General features: G+C 30.9%; 5 protein-coding genes across 6 annotated transcripts; 3 read left to right on the top strand and 2 right to left on the bottom strand.

Moving 5' to 3' along the window:
• The first annotated feature begins 1103 nt into the window (after nt 1-1103).
• sosie lies at nt 1104-7001 on the top strand. The gene is made up of 3 exons (XM_070642200.1): nt 1104-1434; nt 5531-5857; nt 5935-7001. The coding sequence occupies exons 1-3, from the start codon at nt 1284-1286 to the stop codon at nt 6024-6026; spliced, it is 570 nt and encodes a 189-aa protein (XP_070498301.1). The 5' UTR covers nt 1104-1283; the 3' UTR covers nt 6027-7001.
• gwl (serine/threonine-protein kinase greatwall) lies at nt 7002-10425 on the bottom strand. The gene is made up of 7 exons (XM_070642199.1): nt 10191-10425; nt 9443-9586; nt 9237-9380; nt 9022-9167; nt 7695-8957; nt 7509-7633; nt 7002-7393 (listed from the first exon to the last, which is right to left on the bottom strand). Exons 1-7 carry the CDS (start codon nt 10323-10325, stop codon nt 7131-7133), a joined length of 2220 nt encoding a protein of 739 aa, XP_070498300.1. The 5' UTR covers nt 10326-10425; the 3' UTR covers nt 7002-7130.
• Nucleotides 10426-10724: 299 nt separating this feature from the next.
• LOC139091950 (chromosomal serine/threonine-protein kinase JIL-1-like) lies at nt 10725-17070 on the top strand. The gene is made up of 9 exons (XM_070642198.1): nt 10725-11179; nt 11947-12433; nt 12506-12708; nt 12771-12971; nt 13055-13205; nt 13272-13444; nt 13504-13789; nt 13934-14052; nt 14122-17070. Exons 2-9 carry the CDS (start codon nt 12028-12030, stop codon nt 16702-16704), a joined length of 4122 nt encoding a protein of 1373 aa, XP_070498299.1. The 5' UTR covers nt 10725-11179; nt 11947-12027; the 3' UTR covers nt 16705-17070.
• A 259-nt stretch (nt 17071-17329) lies between these two features.
• Nucleotides 17330-19755, top strand: LOC139091954 (uncharacterized). The gene is made up of 3 exons (XM_070642201.1): nt 17330-17795; nt 18349-19514; nt 19572-19755. The coding sequence occupies exons 1-3, from the start codon at nt 17330-17332 to the stop codon at nt 19737-19739; spliced, it is 1800 nt and encodes a 599-aa protein (XP_070498302.1). The 3' UTR covers nt 19740-19755.
• A 1943-nt stretch (nt 19756-21698) lies between these two features.
• On the bottom strand, nt 21699-24653 carry LOC139091965 (ralA-binding protein 1-like). Of its 2 annotated transcripts, XM_070642225.1 has the most exons (4): nt 23614-24653; nt 23489-23560; nt 23374-23425; nt 21699-23310 (listed from the first exon to the last, which is right to left on the bottom strand). In XM_070642225.1, the coding sequence occupies exons 1-4, from the start codon at nt 24609-24611 to the stop codon at nt 21883-21885; spliced, it is 2550 nt and encodes an 849-aa protein (XP_070498326.1). In that variant the 5' UTR covers nt 24612-24653; the 3' UTR covers nt 21699-21882. The 2 variants fall into 2 exon arrangements, with proteins under 2 accessions (XP_070498326.1, XP_070498325.1); XM_070642224.1 differs by having other exon boundaries at nt 21699-23425.
• Nucleotides 24654-24719: the final 66 nt, after the last annotated feature.

Here is a 24719-nt window from a genome sequence, read left to right as displayed (position 1 = left end):
AATTCTCTAAAGTCGCCAAGAATAAGGAGGTAATTAAAAATGCGCGAAATTTATGTGAAAGAGTGAGAACGATTAATGTTTGCGAAAAAAAATCTTTATATCCTCAGCGTTTCCATATTTTCATCTGATTTGTAGTTTTGTGGCATGAGATATACATGTGAATAGGTTGGAAGTTAGCATTAAAAATCAGATCTCTTACTTCTGATCTTTAAAAGCTTTATTCACAAATTTTGTAAATTTTCTTCATTTTTATCGTCTGGATCTTATTTTAAAGATCAATTACTAAGCTTCCAGTGTTTTATCATGGAAAGATCAATATTACGGTGAACAATGCAGCATAATTTGATACAAAAATTTCAAAAATCAAAACTTTGAATTTGAAATGTTTGTAAACAAAGATTTAAAATGTTTTGAATTGTAAGTATTTGCTAAAATATTCAATGTAATGTTCAATCTACAGTGCAGTGGTAAAAAGCCAAGCTGTAATCTGATTAACTTGGCATTTACAAATCCAGTAGATCCCATAAAAAATTAAAATTTAATTTCCATCAATCAATTCAAATCCAGCTGTCAAGTTTTCAAGTTTACATCCTTCCGCTATCTTTACAAAAGTCACTGCTAACATATTTACTTCTCCATATTATAAAGAAAAAGATTCGCGTGATTGAAAGCTATAAAATTAAAAACCGATGGAAGAAGGTAGATAATTCCTTGCATTCTTCTTTCCAATTTATGTAAGTTCCTTCAAGTTTTTCCGACAATTTTCTTTCATGTTCATGGAAAGTTTTCAATATCTTATAATATCAATTGCAATTTTTGATTTTAAAAAGTAATAAATTATTGAAAAACTAGATTTTTAAATTCGACAAGTTCAAAGCTTTGAGCATGCTGATTGTCTGTCTGCATATATGAAAGACAAGTGAATAGATTGATGGAATAGACAAGAAGACAAGTTAAAAAGCTTTTTTTGTATAATCACATCAATCTTCTTGTTCATCCATCAACTGCGCATGCCTTGAAAAGCTTCTCTGGTTCGCTAGAATCAAAAGCTTTGTGCTTAAAACAGCACAAAAAAATTTCATCATTGTGCTTTATACGATCATTTCATTCAGTTGTGTTTTTCAGTTGATTAAGGCATAATCTGAAATCATTTCCTCTATGATTAATATCGAAAATATATCTTGAGGATCAAATATAGAGAAAGCTTTAAGTGATCTTAGTGTAACTGAATAAAATAAATAAAATATTGTGAAAAAAGTTAAAATAATTAATAAAAATTTAAAATGCAACAGCCATTAAAGCGCTGTACGAAATGTTCTAGTCTAACTACATTTTTTACAGTCTTTATAATTATGTTCTCACTCAGTTCAACTGCATTGACAACATTTGGGATTAATAAACCAGCAAATAATCCTGCAGCTCCAACAATAGCTCGTGAGTAGTAAACATTTATCAAAAAAATATTTTTTTTTTTTATTATTTATTGATGTTTTGCGCTCGATTGTAAAGTTTTGAAATAAAGTGGAAAGGTTGGAAAAGCTATTAGTAATGATATGCAAAGAATTTGATAAGCGTAGTCTTAAAAGTCAATAAATTAATTTCATGATAACAAGAAAGATTGTTTAAAGTTCATAAATTTAAATAAATTTGAATAATCTATGGGAAGTTTTACAAGAAAAAGCTAGAAATAAATACGGATAGGCATATTTTGTCGTTTACAGGACGACTTAATTACTAATATTCTTAGAGTAAAATGCAAGCTTTTATAACGAGCATTTGAGATTTGAATAAGATTAATTGGACATAGTTGAAACCCCTTTTTCATACAAAAATTTAATCTGTTTTTAAACTCCAAAGAATAAACATCATTGTGAATTTATAAATCCGTATATAGTGCGTTTTCGAACTTAGCATATGCTAATAAAGTAAATTACTTCAAATCCAAGTCAATTTCGTGCTCTAAGTGATCATCGAAAGAAAATATTTCAAGAATTGCCGAAAATCACAAATAAAAAATAAATTTTTCTTCCAAAATCTTGCAAAAGTTATAAAATTAAAATGTTATGGAATTGAAAGATTCTTTTAAAATATCTTAAAAGCATACAAATGACAATATTATTCTAACTTTTTACTGTTCATTCATTGATATTGATTGCAAGGTACAAAAATTTTTGGTTTTATTTTCAAAACAAGCCTACTATGAGTCTGCTCATTTCTTGATTTCTAGAAAAATTCTCGTGTTGGATATATTATGGAGATGATTCTGCTTAGATATCAATAAGAACCAGACTATTCCGTATAGATTTTAATAAAATATTCCATTCGCGACAAAATCTTTGAGTTAAAATCTTTTCAGTAGTCAAATCTAAAAATTCAAAAATTGATAAAAATGTCAATTTTATCTATTCGGCACTCTTGGAAAAAACCATAAAAAAACAATTTCATGCTAAATTAAAATTAAAAATAAATAGAACCGACTTCATCCAGATCTTAAATATGCAAATCCCTAACAATTAAGTTTGTTTTTTATAAACAGCTAACAGCTTACCTTTATTAATGTTTAAAGATTTTTATGGCTTCACATAAATTAATTCTGACAGTCTGCATATAAATTACATGCAATGCTGAAATGACCAAAGGATACGCAGTGCGTTTATAGCATTATTACCATAGTTTATGCAATTCATGAATGAAAAATAGTTGAAATTCATAGAAATCCTTTATGCATACACGTTCCTTCTAATCAAGGTCGAGGTATGCACAATAAAAAGTTCGTTTGTCTTACAATAATCTAAATAGAACAATACTGAATAAATTCATCATTTTATGAATAGACTCATCGTACTAGAAATGTATTTCGTGAACTTTTTCCTACAAGTGTCTTTAAAGCAGGCACACAAAAAAGTTTTATCAATAACCGAAATCGAAATTTGACTCTCATTTTCTCTCGACACCCTAAAAAAAATATTTTTATTTGAGGAATAAATAAATGAAATTTTGATGGAAAATCATAAAATGAATATTAGGTTGTTTACTACTTTATGTGCTTAGAGTAGAATCACATTTTCGTTGCTATTATTTTGATTTACATTCTTAGCGACGTTTTATATTTATTTTCGGTATTATCTGTGATACGGCATCAATAGAGACCTTCAAATACCCGAGCGAAACTCATGAAGAAGGCTTTGCAATTGAGCAATTAAGACTCCACTAAAGCTACTTTATGAACACAAAATGGAAGCCGCTTCCAGAAGGCATGTCATGGTTTGATCCCCAATACCACCACCCATCCTCCCTGTATACGCCTTTTCATGGTATCCTTATGGATCCCATCCATTTCGAAGCCAACTTGCTCATCGAACCCTTAATAGCTCCGCGGCAAAGCCTTCTTGGATTGTGTCGCTCGGAAATCCTTCTGATAACAATGAAAAATATCCATTATTTTCAAGATCATTTCTCAAATTACATACACGTGTATCTACATCCAATATCCATTACATCACCCCAGCACATACATGTTGCTGTATGGAAATCTAATGTTCACTCAGTAGGTCAAAAATCGCTAACGCTTGATTATGTACGCGTGTAATCTTAACATTATATTCTTTGTGACGTAATAATACGACTTTCTTCCTTTTTCTTAACATCCAATTTTAATTTACACTTTTTCTTTTCTTGCCTTACCACGTCATTGCTTCAGTCATAATCATGACTGACTAAGTATGAGTTTTAGTTTCTTTTTTGGCATAGTCATTATTTTTATAGAATTTCTGGCATGATTTAAGGTTGAAGATTAGATCTTTTAATAAAATTGTCCGAATGGGTTGGTGTTATGCTTTTGTTATGAAATCAGAGCTTGAAGTTGACTTTGTTCTTGTTTGGAAAATCGACTGGATTTCATATAAAATGGTTCAAATGGATCTTGGATTAAGATTTGAAGTGTAATAGTCGACCTTGAGCTTTAATGGATAGTAAACAATTCGATCCACATGATCCAGGAATCATGCTGATTTTTAGAGAGCTCTTGAGATTATTGATTCGAAGAAATAAGTATGTTTCCGTTAAATTGTATTGTAACTTAATACACTTCATAGTCGTGGTATCAGGAAATAGTCATTTAAATAGTTACAGTTTCCTAAAAAGCAATTACATCAAATAGGCAGTATTAAATTTAACAAAAATCATTTAGTAAATACCTTTCATGTTTACTGGATCTTAATATGTTTATTCTTGCGACTTCCTACAGTTCAAAAGTCATTCTGGAGTTACAAGTTAAAGCTTTTTCAGTTGTATTTGCTAGTTCCTGTCATAAAAAACAAGCAGAACATAAAAATTAGAACTTTCGAATGTTTTGTTGAATTTCAAGTTCAGAAACTCAAAACAATCAAATTTATATTACCAATACTCAATATTCAACAACAACAAATCATTTCCACGACCTAAAATTACTCTTCTCAGCACACCTTTTTGATCTATTTATAAATCGTAATTGAACATTAATTTTCTATTCATTAGAAATTATTTCCATAAAAAAAGGAACCAACACGGCTCATTCATCAATCTTTATTAGTAATAAAATTGTAGCTATACATTTCAATTTATCGCAAAGCATGTCTTGCTTGTGGATTTAATACTCATTTTAATTCGTTGACCTCAAAATTAAGGAAGAAAATTTTTGATTGTTTGCCACCTCCAACAAGTCCAAAAATAAAGGCTTGAAAGCTTAAGCGTGTAATGATTTTTATGACTGTTAAATGAATTCATTAAACTTTATAAATAAGCAATGAATTGACTATATTATTTAATTATCCGGATGCATAATTAAACGACAATTTTTCGGCACCTTGTTTCACTTTTTAACATGTATTAAATTGTAGTGTATGACTTTCTACGACAATGCTTAATCAAATTCATCGTTCAATTTGGTCGTGTGTAAAGGAATTGAAATAGAAAAGAAAAGTATAAGAATCATTTGCATTACTTGACGATTTAGCGGAGCATGGGTCGTAAAAGAATGCTTTGAACACGAAATTAGCATTTGAATAAATTAAGTAGTTTGTTCTGAAAATTCTTGGATATTTCTCATTTCTTCATATTGCTGACATTCTTAAGATAGCGAAATGTTATGGCCACAGTGGTCTACAGATTGTCTGTAAGGTTAATATCCATTAATTCTCAAACACCCTTGTTTGTGAAAAATAACGATCTTTTTTAATTTGAAAATACCTGTTCAAGTATCAAAAATTCAAATTTTTTTCAATCGTTATTTTTCAAATAATTTTCTATCGTTATTTTTTGAAAGCTTTTTTAAAATCGTTTTTACAATCCATAATGCTCAGAATAACTGCGTTTTTATAACTCCATAAATGACCATTTGCACAACAATTTCCTTCCTATTTCAATGATTAACTGCCCACAAAAGGTGTACCTAATAATATGAAATTCAAAACCGCAATCAACAATTTAATTCTTTCTAATTCCTTCCATAAATATCGACATTAATTTCTCCTTTGTTTCTTTTCGTCCACAGCAAAAGGAAAGGAATGCCAAACGAATGCGGATTGTGTTGGAATTGCCGATTCGTCATGTGTAAAAGATTATGATTTCAAGTCAAGATGCTTATGTGGTGATTTCTTAGCACCAGTCAATGGCTTATGTACAGCAACATTAAAAGGCTTAAGACATCAATGTAAGAAAACTGATGAATGTGAGGACAACATGTTATGTCGTGAGAATAACAGCACAAAGACAACAATACTTGGATCATTCTCGAAAGACCATACGAATAGAGAAAAGTTATGTCTATGCGACGAGGAAAATGGATGGATGGAGAATTTAATCGAAAATCACTGCAATGGTAAATCCAGCACCTGAATATTCTCGAGTAATTAAAAATATATTTTATTTTTTATTTTTCCTTTACCGTCCAAACAGCTGCTGTTAAAAATTTCATGGCCAGCATTTTCGGATATATCGTTGCTGTAATTTTCTACTTTGCCATCACACAAAAGGTTCTACAATATTAAAGCTGACCAGCTAGACCGAACAAGTGGGAAAGAAAAATATGAAAATCAATTTTCCATTCACCATGAAATCGCATAATTTTTCCTCTCATGCTATAACTTTACAACTCTTAGCGTATTTTTTTGCAATATGAATGCGACAATATGTTCACTTTTTGGTGAATTTAAATCACTTAACTGTATGTATTTTAGACTGTTTGATCACACTAGAATAGCTTTATAATTTAACGGAAAATTATAATTTGAAAAATTTATTCAGTCATTCATTAGTTCATTTCATTTCAGTTCATATTATTTAAATTTCAAAAGTTCGTTAAAAATCAAAAATTATAATTTTGAATAATTTTATGCAGCAATGCGCTTAATACGTCCATTCAGGATAAACTTTTTTTATAAAAATTCTTATCCTTATCAGAAAAAGTTTTTCTGTCGTGTGTTTAATTTACTTATAATACTAACTTACTTATATTAAAAATAAACATACTTATATGTATTGTGTAATATAGGAACATAAGATTTAAAGGAAAAAAAAAATAATTATACTCATAAGAAATTAAAGTTGTTTGTTTTTATGTATGTACCTACATCTCACAAAAATCCACAAAATGAAAAATTGCCTAAAAAAAACTAAACCAAAAATTTAAATGCTTTTGGAAGCACAATGCACGTAAAGAGATTGTAACTAATTATTTCTCTATCATAATATCTTAACGTAATAATAGAGTTCTTTAATTAAGTTGTAAATAAGGCAGAAATGTTCCCCCGTAGTGCAGCAAATCAGTAATGATAATGAATTATTATACAAAAAAATATAAAATAAAATTATATTTCACTTCTGTATTAATTCGTTTGGAATACATTAATCAAATATAACGTAACGTGCTATTTATTGTGGAAAGAAGAAAATGTTTTCGTTCTTTGCCATTTCTCCTTTTTCAAGTCAATACTAATAATAATAAAAGTCATGAGAAAGCTCAACAGTTTTTTTAATTTTATTTTTGCAAAAAAAAAAACATGGAAATTAACTTTATTAACTTTTCATAGTAAATACATGCTGAATATATCAAAATAAAGTTTGAATGAGGATAAAAAACAATAATAATATAATTAGCTTAGTTCAAAATTTGATAATTGAAGATGTTGTAGCTCATTACGAGCACGAAAATATCCAGTGTCATGAGGATCGTCTAATGATGGCACAAATGGTGGTTCCGTGTTCCTTATGTCATCAAAGTTTATTGACTCAAAGAATTTCAGTCTTTTGCATTCTTCAGCACCTGGTCGTTCTATTGGATTTGCTGTTAGCAGTGCATTGACTGCTTCCATAGCTTCATCCGACAGAGCTTCATCATCAACTGGCCAATCAATATCTGCATTTAACAATAGATAAATTAAATTAGAAAACATTGGATTAAATTTAAATCCTCAGATTAAACATTGGATTAAGTTTAAGTCCTAGGATCGAAACATTCAACCAATACTTACTGTGCTGTAGAATATTTTCAAACACTTTATTTGGCGTTTCATCATTAAATGGTGGAATCCCTGTCATGAATTCATATAGGCATACTCCCAATGCCCACCAATCGACTTCACAGCCATGACCTTTCCTGTAATTAATCAAAAACATTCAAATCTTCACTTCCTCGAAACATCAAACTTTATACTCACATCAATAATAGTTCCGGTGCCAAATAATCAGGAGTTCCAAGTATTCTTTCATCTGATTGTGCAATATTACCACGACGAACACTTTTTGGAGTACGAAATGGAGTTTTTGGCATTTTCGGTGTCGTTTCATTTTGAATTGATGGACGTGTTGTGTTTGCATTAATAGGAGACATTGCTGGATCTTCAGACATCTTTACATACTCCAATATTTCAGTCTTTCGTTGTTGTTCGATTGACGAATGAGGAAGAGCAAAACGTAGCATATTTTTCTTCTTGGTACGCATTATTTTTTGACTAGAAACTGGAGTTGATACAATCACATTGGAATTTATGGCACTAATTCGAATCTCTTCATCTGGTGATGATTTCACCTTGTTTATTTGATTATTATTTGACGATTCATTCTTTGATTTATGCTTTTTGGGCGTGCTGCTCCCAATATCTATACAATCAATTTCCTGCGTAAGACCTGTATGAGGATTGATAGGTTCTGTATCTGATGAATAATCAGTTCGTCCGGTAAGTGTACGCTTCCGTTTCATATTAGGTCGTTTAAATGGTCGCAGTCCAGCACGTATTGGGGAATGTAGTTCATTAAACTTACTTGAATCACTAAAGTTACTTTTTGATAAATCTGAGCCTAGACTATTTGAGTTTAGGAAATTTTCAACTGAGATTTCATTATTATTTTGACTAAAATCACTTTTGCGGCTTGATATTCCAGAATCTTCATTATTATTAAATCTCAATTGACTGATGCTCTTAATTGGTGGAATTGAGAAATTAAAATTTTTTGAATTTTCCTTATCACTGTCGGAATCAAGTTGAATTTTTATGTCATTTGAAGACGCTGTAATGTAAACATTTGAGCTAGCATTTGATCCTTCTGCTGTACTATAGCTTGAACATGATTCAATTGTCTTACTGAATTTATTAGTTAATGATAAGGAAATGTTGATGTCCTCGGCAGAGAAAAATGGCGATACTCCTGATATTTTGCTGTCATCTGATGGATCTGATTGCGAAATATCAAATTCTTCATTTACTGTTTCAATTCTTGCTGTTATGTATCTTTTTTCAGATGACCCAAACGACAGGTGTGAAGTCAATGAAAGAAGCTGTCCAGGTGTCCTAGCATGTAAATTGTTGTTTGGTGATGAATTTATCAAGTCTGAGATTTCTAGATCACGTCGAACATCAATTTTACTTAGTCCGAAATCTGTAAGTTTGACATGACCGTCGCCGCTAATCAACATATTATCCCTAAAAAATGCAATATTATGAAATTCAAAAGTACTAAACATAGACATGCATAATAATATCTTACGGCTTTATGTCACGATGAATAATTCCATGTTGATGAAGATATTGAAGTGCCAACAATACTTCAGCACAATAGAACCTCGCAGATACTTCATCGAAAAATCCATAAACTGCCAATAATGATTTTAAATCTCCTCCGACCATGTATTCCTGTAAAATTCAGTTAAAAACGTGGTTAAACATGTTATTATGGGGAATGTGAATAATAAAGGAATTTACCATGACTAAATAAACTGATGAAACTGTTTGTAAGGAATAGAATAATTTAACACAGAATGGTGATTGAGACAGTGCTAAAACATTCCTCTCAGCTATTACTTGTGCTACTAAATTCTTATTTATCATCTCAGATTTTTTCATTACCTGAAATTAAAATTTTTTAATTATAATTACGTGACAAATCGCATAAACATGAATATGCATACTTTTATTGCAAATAATTGATCCGGTTTGGTATTTTTGTATCCTAGGAAGACCTTTCCAAATGCTCCGCGTGAGATAGGTTTGATGATGCAAAAGTCCAGAATTGACGGTGTTTTCGTAAACGATAATGTCGCTGCCATTTGACACTAAACATACATTTAAAGATAATTAATACTTAGCGTACAATGTGTGATTTTCATGAATATACAGCTATTCTTTACTTTGAGATTTGTGTACGCATTTAAAGATTATCAACAATACTAATTTAACGAATCTTTTTAAAATGGATAAGATGACTACGGGACGGATCTACAGATTAATTTGATCAGGAAAGTTCGAGAAACTGGATATGTTCAAGTCCTGCTCATTTTTATGGATGCTTTATCTTAAGATAATTATGATAGTCACATATTCTAGATAATTTTTACAAAGTTACAGAGTTTATCAGTTCCTTCATGGATCTATCAACACATTCGTTTTCAAAAATCCAAGATAAATATTTTTGAACAAATTTATGCAAAGATGTCGCATGGGAGATTATCAAAACATAACAATATGCTAATCAGTCACAAAAATAACATCCATAATAACAAATATTCAAAACAGCCAGTATAAACTGAAGATCAGATTGAAAGCAAAACATGATCAGAAAATAAACGTGTGTTTTGAGATATTTATAAATTTTATGAATATTATAGCTTATTCAGTGTATTGAATTGATAAAAATTAGAATATTAATCGGTTACTTACAGTAGAATCGTTTCTAGCAGCCGTAAATTGATTAATTTTATTAAAAATAGACACATTTGATTTACTTTCATTGTGATTATGTGAAATATCCTTTTCTGATAACTGTGAGGATGATTCGTCACGTGAATTATCCATTATCAAGCATAAAATTTAATTAAAATAAATAGAACACAATTATTTTCACACTTTTTCGATAATTTTAACTTTTATAAGTTTTTAAAAATTTCTTTAACTGACATTTTTGTGAAGGGTCCAAAATATGAAACTATGACGCAGAGTTGCTACCTGAAGTTTGAATACCACAACATGTAACTGTCAAACGTGAGTTTACTTTAGGAAACTTTAAGAAGATAAATATGATAAAATTAAACGGATTGTTGAAATTTAAATTCATTTTAAAAACTTTGCCACGAAATTCGAAAATTTATTGAACGTTGAATTATTTGTCCTGAGATTATTGACTATTATTAACAAAATTCTCATTGTGAAAGAAGTAAAATACCTGATTAAAGATATTGTAAACAACCCTGGATCAAAACAATAACAAGAAAAATAATACAAGGGATACGAAACTACGAACACCTGACAAAAAAAAGTTTACTAAGAAAAATTAAATTCTCAATTTTAAAAGTAAACACGATTAAATCGCATAAAAAATAGATCATTAATTATAGTAAATTGGAAAACAATTTAAATAGGTTCAAAAGGTACGCAAAACTGGCTGATAAAAAAGAAGTTCTTTACAAAAAAGACTATTTAGTGAAAAAAAAAGTTGGTAATATTTCAACCTCAAAATTAGCAAGTTTAAAGACGATATTTAGTTAATTATAGTACATAGAAAAGTGTGTTAAAGACTATATATATGTTTAGCAAAAGTGATTGCAATAAATCCTAACAGAAAAAGAAGAAATTGTTAACTAGGTTAAAAGGAGTAAAATTATAATCCACAAAAAATCTTCAGAAAAACTGTGTTGCTTGCTTCCTATAAGGTCAGTATATAAGTGTATTTATTCATTTTTCTATGATATTTAAACTCGTGTGATATGTATTGATTTTGTTAGAAACTCTGATAAAGTATCTGTCACAAAACTTCCCAAGTCTAAAGGTTGTTTAAAGGAATTTTTTTTCTCTTGTGTTAAAGATTCCAAATAAAGCGGCAGGCAGGCATCACATTCAGACTATAAAAAAATTCCAGCTCATACATTTGAAAGTGAAAGTAGACCAATTAGCAAAAAAAAGTATTATTTTCACCAAAAACAAATTTGCATAGCCTGCTATTTATGCTGAAAATTATGTTTTACAACAATATAGGATAGAATAAAGATTATTGTGACGAAAAAAAATATATTGAGAGATTGTATTATTTATCTCTATTTCTTATTGGCACGTACGTATGTTGTAAACATGAATTTTTCGTTCCTAACGATTCATTTCATTTTTTTCCAACTTTTCTCAATGTTTCGTTGATCATTAGAGATAGTATTAATGTTAAAGAGAGTCTAATAAGTCTGTTTTGTGAGAAGAATGTTAGAAGAAAGGTGTATAGAGAGGAAAAAAAAGTAAGAAGAAAGAATAGCATTTTATATTTCATGATAAATTTATGTATAAATGTAACTGTTTATGCTCATTTTTTTACTCTCAATGAAATGTTATCAACATTAGAATAAAAATGCTTTGTTTTCCAATCCATAGCTTGTAATTACTCAATTGTAATGGATATATTTATTTATTTATTTGTTTTTTCGTCCATTTTTAGGTGAATAAGAAGAAGAGGACTTTATTAGTATAAACATCTATTTATTTATTAATGAATATAATGAAGTAAAACAAATGAGCAATGGATAAATCTTCAAAAAAGTATAATAATCAGCATAAATTTGAAGATACAGATAAGAGTAAAATGAGAAATGTACAAAATGGTTTCCATGAATCTGGATCTGATGAGGAAGCATATGAGGATGCAGAGCCAACTCGTTCATATAAAAATCATCGAGTTCCTGCAAAACCAGACACGGACGATGAGGTAGAAGAAGAAGTCATTGAAATCGATTCAGAAGATAGCCGAGATGGATATAGAAACAACAACAATGAAGAATCATCGCCTGATCGGCAACGAGCTTATGAACAAAACAACAACAATGATTCGGAACGAGAAAGTACTTCAAGTGATGTCGTGGTTGTGTCTGACGATTATCAGAGATTCTATGAGGACATTGAGCAATCATCTAAAATAGTTTCAACAGGTAGATTAATTTCAAATCCACCATTAAAAGTACCTGTTTTTGACAATTCAATTTATATCAATAACGCTATAGTGCAATTAAATCCAGAAGATAAGGTCAACAAAAACGATTTTAAAATTCTGAAGTTACTCGGAACTGGCGCTTATGGTAAAGTGTTTTTAGTCGAGAAAATCGGTGGTGTTGACAATGGAGAACTATATGCAATGAAGGTTCTTGAAAAGAGTAAAGTTACGCAAAAGAAGAAAACTACAGAACACACGCGGACTGAACGTGAAGTATGTCATACCTTTATACTTATTTCCATTTAAATCATTATTAATTTTGGCTAATTTTGTAGGTATTGGAAAAAGTGATTGACTGTCCGTTCCTTGCAACATTATTTTATGCATTCCAAACAGTGGAAAAATTGTATTTAGTCATGGAATTCATTCAAGGTGGCGAGCTCTTTTCGCATCTTTATAAGACGGAAAATTTTGCCGAATCACAAGTACGATTTTACATTGCTGAAATTATTGTGGCACTAGAACAATTGCATCAGGTAATAATAATAATAATAATAAAAGCTTACATGCTTACTCAGTGAAAAATTGTAAGTTAATGAAAATTTGATATTTTTTGCAGCATAATATAATTTATCGAGATATTAAGTTGGAGAATATATTGTTAGACAAAGAAGGACACATAATTATAACAGATTTTGGTCTTTCGAAAGAACTTAAGGATGGTGGACGGGCATATAGCTATTGCGGAACAATTGAATATATGGCTCCAGGTAATTATATTTTTATGACCACAAATAATTGAACATTGTCTTATTGGAGTTCCTTTGTCTTTCTAGAAATTGTTAATCCGAATTGTGGACACGATTTGAATGTTGATTGGTGGAGTGTAGGTGTCTTGATAATTGAATTGCTCACTGGACAGTCTCCGTTCTCTCGTGAAGGCGAAGAAAGTAATCAGCAAGTTATATCCGAACGTATTCAAAATAGTCCACCAACTATTCCTGAAATTGTAAGGCTTCATTATTATTGTCCTAAATTTGTCTCTAATTTAATTATTTATGCTCATAGATTGGACCCGAAGCTAAAGATTTAATACTTAAGTTATTGGAGAAAGATCCAAGAAAGCGATTAGGCTCAAAAAAGGACGCTCAAGAGATAAAGAATCATCCGTTTTTCAGAAAAATCAAATGGAATGTTTTGAAAAATAAACAATATGAAGCACTAATGGTTCCGACATTAAAAGATCGCTATGATGTTAGTCAATTTTCTGAAGATTTTACAAATCAAAAAGCAATAGACGGTCCAGCTGAAAATGGACCGCCAGTCGGGCCTCGTGCATTTCGCTATTTCAAAGGTAATTATCATTCCTTACTCAAATTGTCTGGCTGGCGTGAAAATGCGCTTTCGTTAGGTTATTTGAATGACGTTGAGACATCTTGTTTACAAATAACAATATATTAATACTTAATAACAAAAAAAATTTTCATCCCGAATACAGGTTACTCATTTGTTGCTCCTCATTTGAGAAAAAGCACTTATATGTTAGATTTAAATATTGCAAGCAGGCCAGAGATGAATCAACCAACTTTAGAAGATGTTTATAGCATGCAGCGCAGGGTAAATAACATTTTCTTTATTTCATTAAATTTTGTTTACTTTATTTCTGAATTCTTCTTACTTTTTCAGTCAAAATCTCCATTTTTCAAAAAGTATCGTATACAAGAAGATTCCGAGTTACTGGGTGATGGAACATATTCACTGTGTGTTAAATGTTACTCAATTGAAGATGGTCAGGAATATGCTGTAAAGATAATTAAACTCGATCACGATTCATCGCAAGAATTTGAGGCGCTCGAGATGTGTCAAGGACATAAGAATGTTGTCAAGCTAATTGAGAAAATAAGCGATAAGAAATTTACATACATTGTCTGTGAGCTGCTTGATGGCGGTGAATTATTTAATCGAATTCGTCATAATGGATATTTATCGGAATCGCTTGCACGACTTTATTTTACTCAAATTGTTGATGTTGTCTCATTTATGCACTCAAAATCGCTTGTTCATCGTGATTTAAAGCCTGAAAATTTCGTCTTTGTTAATGATGATCCTGAATCTGATTTAAAACTCCTCGATTTTGGCTTTGCATGCCATGAAACAACGGAAGAAACTCCACCATGCTTTACATTGGATTATGCAGCTCCAGAAAGTTTAGTTAAAAGTCCAACCAAATTATCAAGAGATTTGTGGGCACTTGGTGTGATATTATACACAATGTTGTGTGGAAATACTCCATTTAAGCCAACAAATAAAGATCCAGATGAAAGGAATTACCGAATTCAATATACTGAAAATATTCGTAGAGCATTCTATAATATTAGTAATGAACGTTGGAGTCATATTTCACCTCAAGCTAAAGATCTTATTGCCAATTTATTAAAAATTAATGAACATGAGAGGATGACATTGCAAGAATTAAAAAAACATCCGTGGATGAATCCATCGGAAGATTTAAATAAAATTTTATATAAAAATGTTCCAACAAAAACATTTCATCGAGCCGAATCTGAAGATACAGTTGTTAATGATGATATTGATGACGAAATTGAAATTGACGACGACGATGAGGATGATGATGATGATAATGTTCATGTTAAAATTAATAATGATGATGATGATGATGGAATCACACAATTGCCTGAAAATCGTGAAGAAACACGATCAAATGATGATAGTAGTAGTGGAATTGTTATGTCCGAACGTAATGAAGGATCATCGTCAGTAAGTAGTCATCATGAAGAAATGGAAGAGAATGTTGTTCAAGTATTTGACGAATGTGAAGAGATAAAGGCACCAATAACAAAAACAAATGATAATGTGATGCAGGAAAATCATCAAGAGTTTATTGCAGAGCAAGAAGAACCAGAAAATTTAAGTATGAAGGAAGTATCACTGCCTGAAAATAGTGAGGCTGACAATGAAAATGATATGCCAATAGACATGAATGGATCATCAGAATCTATTAAGAAATCTACATCTAATAAAAGAAATATTCCAAAGCATAGAAAGAAAAAAATCACTAAGAAAAAGACTGATCGTGTGACAGAAACAAAGAATGTTGATGTTGTTATTACGACGGCGTCGAATGATAATAGTGCTGAAAATAAGGACGAGGAGGAACAAGAGACGGAAACAAAGAATTTAGAAGAAACGCCACTTCAAACAAATATATCAGGATTTATAGAAGAGAAGTTTGTAGGCTATGATGACAATTTAATTGATGGATATCCAAATATTGGTTTTATGGATCAAAAAGAGGATGTAACCTTAATACTGTTTGGTAATTTGCTCAATAAGAGTAATGTGAAGCCACAGCAAGAAAATGGAAAAGTATTAGATGTGAAAAAGCCGCCAACAAAACGCGGTCGTAGAAAGTTATCAAATCCAATTATATCAACCGTACAAAACACAGCAACAATAATGAATGCAATAACAGAACCAGTTAGAAGACGAGGTAGAAAACCCAAGGACGAAAATGTAATTCAGACAAAAACATTAACAGATGTCAATATTAATCATGAATCAGAGAGAACAAGATTAAGACGAAAATGTGCGGACGATAAAGTCATCAGATATGATCAAGTTATTATTAATGTTGATACCTATACATCATCGAAACGTACACGAAAGCAGCCAGCCGAGGTAAAGCCAGTAGCACCTGTTATTAAGGAAGAAGTTGCTGTCCAACGTAAACGAGGTCGAAAACGAAAGAATGAAGACACGACTGAACAAAAAGCGAAACCAAAAGCTCCAGTAATTAAGGAAGAAGCTGTTGTTCAACGCAAACGAGGTCGAAAACGAAAAAATGAAGGAATGACTGAACAAAAGCAATCACCACAAAAGCGACGAAAAGTTGATGATAATAAAATAATTAACATTAAAGCTGAAAAGAATTCACGACCAAATATCAATGAATATACAATTCCTGCCTATTCATCATATGTTCCGCAGACGCCACAAAATTTAAGAAGAGCCTTCATCAAAACGGAATCAATTCTAACGCCATCAATCGTGATTCATCATCAAGATCCAAATTGTTCAGGACGTTATTACAACATATCAGAATATGTCGATAATAAAAATAGACTTTCGATGATTCAATGCACGATTAAGACACCTATAAGTTGTGGCATAAAGAATGAAAAGTTTGAAAAGTCGCCAATTAAGCAGTATGGTGTGATTCCTAGCAGAAGAATGCCAAGGAGACATTAGTTAATGCAGGCATCCTTTTGTGTACATAAGTCATTATCGAAATTGTAATTTTTTTTTCTGTTTGAACCATGATTTTTTATTAATTTTGTCACTTTTTTTTGGAATTCTTAAGTTAATTTTTTTTATTAAGTCAAACGTCTAGTTCTGTTAACATGAAAAAATGAGAGGAAATAATGAAATGAATTATATAATGTCTAAGTGCACTTACAAATTTAAGATCTACATACATAAATTATATTGAACTATTAATTAATTCCTTATTCCTTTATTTTTGCCACCTTTAATTGATGATATGTGGTTGAATGAATCATCCTTACCTTTATTTTTTATTATTTTACTATTATTAATCTATTCTTTTTTGAATTTCGTGAATCCTTTTTAGAATTAGTTACAAAAAAATCTATTATTGATAGATGAGAATACAAAAATAAATAAAAAGAAATGTTTACACAAGCTTCATGCCTTATTTCTGATCAACTTCCAGTTAGATTCTGTCATGCTTTACGAGCAGGATTTCTAGTTTTTTACAGCTATAAAAGGGTCAGAATGATAAAATTGACTTCATTTTGTGTCGTACATTCGATCGTTGATCATCAAATAACAACAAAAGATAAAATTAAATAAAATGGCTGGCGGACGAGGAAGACCAAAAAAGGAAGAAAAACCTAAAGTATCAAAACAACTGCAATCTGATGATGAAACTGAAGAAGAACTAGAAAATGAGAGTGCAATGGTCGAAGCAAATGAAGAAGATGTGTCAATTGGAGAGACTGAGGATATTGAGGATGAGCCAGTGGCTAAACAGAAAGTTAAAAGCAACAAAGTTAAAAAAGTTATTAATGACGATAAAAAGAACAGCAAAGGGAAAAAGCCCAAAAGGGTTGAATCATTTAGTTCTTATATTTATAAAGTCCTCAAACAAGTACATCCCGAGACTGGAATATCAGGGAAAGCCATGAGCATTATGAATAATTTTGTCAATGACATGTTTGAGCGAATTGCCAATGAATCAATGAAATTGGCATCAATATCCAAACGTCCTACAATGTCAAGTCGTGAAATTCAGACCAGTGTGAGATTATTGTTGCCAGGTATTTTTTTGAGCTTTTTTACATTTTCAGGTCTTACTGGATCTTTTTATACACAATTTCAGGCGAACTAGCTAAGCATGCAATGAGTGAAGGAACTAAAGCAGTAAGACTCTTCTCTATCAGTAAAAGCACTACCCAAGACAATCATGAAAGCTAGATTAAATAATATTTAGAGTTCAATAGTCAATTTAATTAATTTATTTCTTTTGTGTTTTAAGGTTATGTCCCAAATTTTTATTTTTTTAGTTAATTCCTTAAATTATTTATACTAAATGTGTCATGCTATTCTATCGACAAGATCGACAATCTAAGCAATAAATAAATGTAATGAAACACTTGCTAATTAAATTTCAAACGGAAAAATTAATTTCAAAATTTCATTCAAGAAAAAATGCCAAAACGCGTTGATCAAAAATATTTAATTTAAGCATACTTTGCCTTGGTTATCTATTATTAAAATCAGTTACCTGCCAGAAGTAAGTCTTTATACATAGTTTTTAGCAAGAAGAACATCAATTAGTGTTTTAAATTTATTGTAATTAACTTTTTTCAGTGGCAAATATCAGAATTAATGGGAAAGTTAATTTAACAGCTCACTTTGATCAGGAAGAGCGTTTAGCTATGGTTACTCAAAATTATCAATCAAAAGCAGATCCAAAGATAAATCGCGATCCATATGAAACAATCAAAATAATCCAGAAGAACCTTATTAGTGATTTTGAAGAAATTATTGCTGAGAAGAAAATTTATGCTTATTTGCTGCATACAGACATTAAAAGTCCATTATATCATATCGAGAAGCTATCGGAACTAGTTGGTAAAGCAAAAGCAATCATTAAATCAAAAGTTTATAAAATTGACCGTCGAGCAGCATTACAAAAAGCCATCAATTTGTTTGATAAAGTTAAGAACCGATTAAGCACTGGAATTCTTGATGAACTTAAAAAAGCTTCACTTAATCGACAAATAAGTGAAACTAATACTCAATATGACGATTCACCGAGACTTGAAAGGAATTTTTCTGCACAGGAAGTTTTTAGTCGAAACATCGTTGATTCATTGAACCTAAATCGACAACGTTTAGAATGTGACAATTTTGAGACAATTTCAATACCTTCGGACAAAAGCGAATCAAATAAATCCGATGATGAAACGGATTACTATAAAAATTTATGGTCGAGAAACCGATTTGTTACCGATAATACTCAAATGCCAATGATGTGTCAACAAACACCTTGCATATCACCACCTTTACCAATGGTCACGCCACATTTACCTGAATTGCCTGGTGCAACGTCTTCATGGATTATACCTGAATTTCCTCAAAAATCATCAGATTCACAACTGCCAAAAGAATCAACAATATATGACAATATATTTTCAGGACATTTTCCTACACCAAATGTCCATTTGGATGAGATTGAAAGCATTCAGGCTACATTAAAAGATCTTGGGAATTTTGAAAATTATGATGGAAAATCATCAGATTCTAGTGATAGTAACTGTGACACTAAGCATTACTATTACGTTGACGGAGAACTGACTGAGTTTACACATCCAAAAAATAAGAAACCAAATCAAAGTATTGATGGTACAGAAGCATCACATAACAGCTCGAGATCTGAAAATGACGATTGGAAATTTCTCAAGTTGACTCAAGAAAATTTAGCAAAATTCGATAAATCGTTTGAACCAACTAAGAAGCTTGCAGCGCCAAAGGTTAGTAAATTATTCTTGGATGATCTCGACGAAAAACTTATGTTAATATCTAAAAAGGTTGAGGCCACAAAACGGAAAATTGATGACAACATAAAAGACGATCGAAACCCCAAAAAGAACAAAACTGACCAGAAAAAAGTCAAAAAAATTAAATTAGTTCGTGAAAAGAAATTTTACGTAAAGGAATCGGCAGAAACTTGCAAGATTATGAAAAAGTATAAGTAAAAAGATATAACTTAAATGCTGGAAGTGAATTTATAGAAATTTGAATTTAGGATAGTAATTGAAATTTTATGTAGTTGAAATGTTAATAATGTATGAAATATTTTGAAGCTAAATAAAGAATTTTATTTTACATACCAACCTATTCCTTTAAATAAGTTAAATATAGAAAAAAAACGAAAATTTCCGTTAGAAATTTTTTGAAATTTATGCTCAAAGTTCATTTCATTTCAGTTCAAAATAATAAAGTTCAAAAATTGATCAACATTTTCCCTCGTTTTTTTACTTCATTTTTAGACGTTCAAAATGACGACAACATTTGAAAAATTAATAGAAAAATATTATTTCATCTTAAAATCGCACAGCCAAGCAGGAACTTACCGTTCTTTTTGGGCACAAATCAACGAAATTAAGTCCTTCATAGCCTTCTATCGAGAATACTCACCGTCTTATGTCGCAACATTTGGAAAGAAATATTTAAAATTAGCTTTGCTGATTGAATTTACTTTAAAAAATGCTGACGATGGTGTGACAATAAAGCAAAAAGATGAAATTAAGGACATGGTATGTTGGCTGGTTAAAATAAACATGGAATCGAGGACAAGTAATATAATTAATTTGATTAGGATTATTTATTTTTAACTATATTATTTTTGCTTAATTTCATCCACAAATCGCTCAAAAATATGCAGCAATAGTTTCATGCACCAATACTTCATGTATTAATAATAACTGTTGGGTACATACTAAGTCAAAAATACAGCTAATAAATGGATCACTTTTTATGGATGATGATTCAAGTCAATGGCCGAGTTTTGAAAGTAGAACTTCAAGTAACAATCCATTTGATATGCTAAATCATATGAAGTAACAATCCATTTGATATGCTAAATCATATGAATTTTGGAGAACCTTCAGTCAGTAATCCAGTTGTGGATTTCAACTTCAACAGTTTAAAGCGCAGCTTAGACGAAGTAGATGATATTGAGAATAATAATATAAATAAGAAGCATAAATCATAAGACAAGAAAATCCAAATAATAACAACATTATCGAGTTTAATCATTATTAACATTGTTATATCCAAAGATGAACGTAATAATGAACGACTGTATACATATTAAATTATCTATAAATCTTCTAATATATTTAAGGTATTCGAATATACTGTAATTAATACAATACAGTAATTTAAGAATCGAGGAACTAACCAAATCTGTAATAAAACTTCATACTTATTAAGGAACAATTTGAGTCTACTTACCCAAAAATCCTCGATTTTAGCAGCCACAAATCTAGCTGCCAATTTAGTTTTTGTAAAGTTCGTTGTTCTGATTTCTTACACTTGAGCAATTTTGTTTAGTATAAAAAGAAGTAAGGTTCTGTTCCTTAATTGCTCTACAGAGTGCATTAAACTTGTCAAACAAATAGCAGGTTTCAACAAATTAATTCCATAAATTATCCATTACACCATCGGCCTTTATGGACAACCACAATTTCAATATATGTACATAGACCAATTTTTTAATCCGAGGATTTATTTTAAACTGATTTATTTTAAGAAAGGTTTCAATTTCAGAACTCGGATCAAAGCTCATTTTGGTCAAATAATCAACTTTGTATGCCATTAAATCTACCAGACGTGATTTACCTGTCCTATTCAAAATTAGAAAAGCCTGAAATTACTAAGGCAGTTAAGGACAGAAATGACTAGACAATTCCAAAGTAAATCATTAAACAGTGCAATTTTAAATGAAACATTAAGCAATAACTTGAGTAGCTGAACATTTATAAATGTTAAAAATGACAACTTAATTCTAGTGGAAATGACCACACTTAATTATACTTTAATAACTCTTTTAACCACAATGAAAACCATCAAATTTGATAAAAATAAGTCTATCATTAAGCTTTATTGTATGCTCATTATTATTCTTACATTCTCAACATAGATATGGCATTTGATATAAAAAAAATAAATTGCTGATTAGTTTAAAAGTAGGTAGATACAGAAGTGATTACATAACTAAACCATGACAAAATTCCTTAAAATATAGATAAAAAAATCTGTTCTATATAGAATCTATGATATCTAAGTAAATAAATGTTATTGGATATAACCAAGCTACATGCTGAACTTAATTAATTAATCGAACGATATTTGATGTCGTCGCATAGACTTTTTGGACGACGAACGAGGCGTTCGATGCTTTTTAGTGCTTGAATTTTTCGGTGTCTTGCTGTTCCTTCGTGGCGTGTTATTTTGTGACAAAACTTTACGATTTCGCGGCGATGCAATCTCATTAAGGACATCCGATTTGAGTAAATTGACTCGATTGTTACGATTCTCATTAGCATTTTCCTTTATTGTTTTAAGTACTGGCGATTGAGTGGATATCCTTAAATTCATTCGACGATTAATACCAGGCGATCTTGAACTTCGTCGTGGACTATGAGTCGAATTTGATGGCACTTGATTTTGTGATATTTCCATATTCATATTCTTTACATTCTCAAGTTTCTTATTAACTATGACACGTGGAATTTTTATAGACCGATCAACACTTTTTGTCAAGTCAGCAGACAAATCATCAAATAATTTCGCTTTTTGTGCGACCATGCCAGCATTTTGATTTCTTATTTGAATAATTGAGGCGCGTCCTTCGCGAGCTTCATTCATTGATGGAGTTAACATCATTGTTTTATTCATTGACGGTGTCTTTTTTTCGCTCATTGGCGTATATTTCCTATTTGGTGTCATTTTCGGTGGCAACATTGGAGTCTTATTCATGTCAATTTCATTAGCAGCAGTAAATTTTCTATTCGGTCGATTTGGAGTTTTAAACATTATGTCTGGCACCTTACTTTCATCATTATGACTTGAAATACTTTTTGTATCATTAAAAAAATCCGTTGCTGGCATCCAAACTTCAGATGCGATTGGATTAACATTTATATTTATTGATTTTCGGACTGGCTTTTCAGGAACAACTTTCTCAGTTGATTGTGGAATTTGTGGCAGTGTTTGAGTTTCCTGAATTAGTCCAGAATCGACTAATCGTGCACGTTTTAGGGTCGGTTTTGGATAGAAACTTAATGTTGATGTCAATGTCTTATTTTTTTCTGGACTGTTATCTGGTTTTGGATTTAATGCTGATGGACCTAAATGCCATGACTGATTACGTGATAATCTCGTGTTTTTCTCTTGACGTCTTCTTAAGCTTCCGATTTTACGTGCACTGGGTGATCTAATGACTGGATTTTCAAGTTGTGGACGAATTTTTAATTCACGACTTAGACGTTTTGCAAGCTGCTCAGTTTTACGTTCTGAATCCTCAATCTTTTCAACCTCCTGCAAAGTCTCGTGAAATTTACTTTCAACTTCTTCTGGTCCATTAAACTTTTTCTTCTTTAATTCAGCTTTAACTGCATTAAGTTTGACTGTATTAAATTCGTGTGTTATTTTCGTCTCAATACAATGTAATCGTGTCTTAAATGCTTCATATTCACTTTTCGGAACCCGCACGTACTCCTCTTCTCGACGTTTAATTATTGTCTCATTATTTGTGCATTCCTGTAAAGGAACAACTTTTTTATTTCTCGTAAGCGTAGTTGGTGCCAAACTATGACGGCGTACCTTCGGCGATACAATTGACTGATTTACTTCCCCTAAACTGTTCCTATATTCACTGTAAATAATGTGAGTTTATGTTATAGAAAGGAAATAATTAATGCAAATTAGAATGACATACGGTTTCCTCTGAGCATATGGTGAATCGTCTATTTCTGGCAGTGACGTTAGCATCATAGGTGCAGGATCTTTCCTAAAAATGAGCACATAATTAATATAAGACTTATTAGTTATTAATGGACATACTTTTTCTTAGAACTAAAGGCCAATACATCAAGTCTCTCCAACCGTCGCTTCTTAGTTGACTTTGTGACATTTGGTGTCATCATCGTTATATCCTCAATCGTATTTTCATGAGACTTGTCTAGACTTTCTGATGACCCCAATGATCCAACAAGCTTTTTTTTAAAATTTGTAAAGACTCGATTTAATGACCCACTGCGTCGCTTCTTCTTTTTTCGTTCCTCTGTCATTGGAACAGCATTCATATCGTCCCGTTTTATCATTCTGTCAGGAATGACACCAATTAAATTGGCATTTTCAATAAGCAGTTCCAGAACTTTAAAGTGGGACTGCAAGCGTTTCTCTGGAGCATTTAATGGAAGTGGCATGATCGTTGGTGTTAATACTCTAACTAAATTGTCAAGTGTCATGAAATTTTCAGCGGAATGTTTTATGATGACTTCTAAAAATTGTAGGAAATATGCAAGCGTATTGACTGCTATAGGTGAGAGGAACATGCAGGTCATCAGAAGAGCTTCAACTTTTTCCTCATATTTTGTACAATAAATTAAGCACTTAATTAACGTATCTTGAATCATTCCTTGTGGAATCAGTGGTTCAGGCAACTCTCTAAAGTACTTTTTCAATAAGTTTGCTATGTCAATTACATTAAAATTCTTATCATTCAATGAACCGCCGTTTTCTAAGTAATCTTTGATTTCCTGTTGTTTTTTGACACTTCCAGTTTTGCGAAAAATTCCTTCTGTTTTGCTCTCCTTTTGGATTTTCTGGCATGCCTGAAGAACAAATCTTGGAACTGCTGAACATTGTCCATTACTAAATAACGCATTATCAACAATTTGATGATTTAACTGGATCTTAAAAATCTTCTTATTTATTCGACGCTTATTTTCCAAGTTTTTCTGATGCTTTTCACTTCTAATTTTAATCTCATGCTTCCGTAACTCCTTTGATACTTCCGACAATATCTCTTCTCGATTAATATACTCACTTATTAACATATTTAATTTTTCTTTTTAATTTTATTAACAGCATTAATTTAAAATCTCTATTTACAAATTTTTTAACGACTTTTTAGCTAACTTTTTGAATTATTTTGATGGCGCCTG

The sequence above is a fragment of the Chironomus tepperi genome, unplaced genomic scaffold, assembly GCF_022539635.2.
Source record: "Chironomus tepperi strain 1889 unplaced genomic scaffold, CSIRO-AGI_Ctep_v1 contig_269, whole genome shotgun sequence".
NCBI classification, from domain to species: Eukaryota; Metazoa; Arthropoda; class Insecta; order Diptera; family Chironomidae; genus Chironomus; species Chironomus tepperi.
The sequence above is the reverse complement of the archived record's forward strand: the minus strand, read 5'-3'. Positions and strand labels throughout refer to the sequence as shown.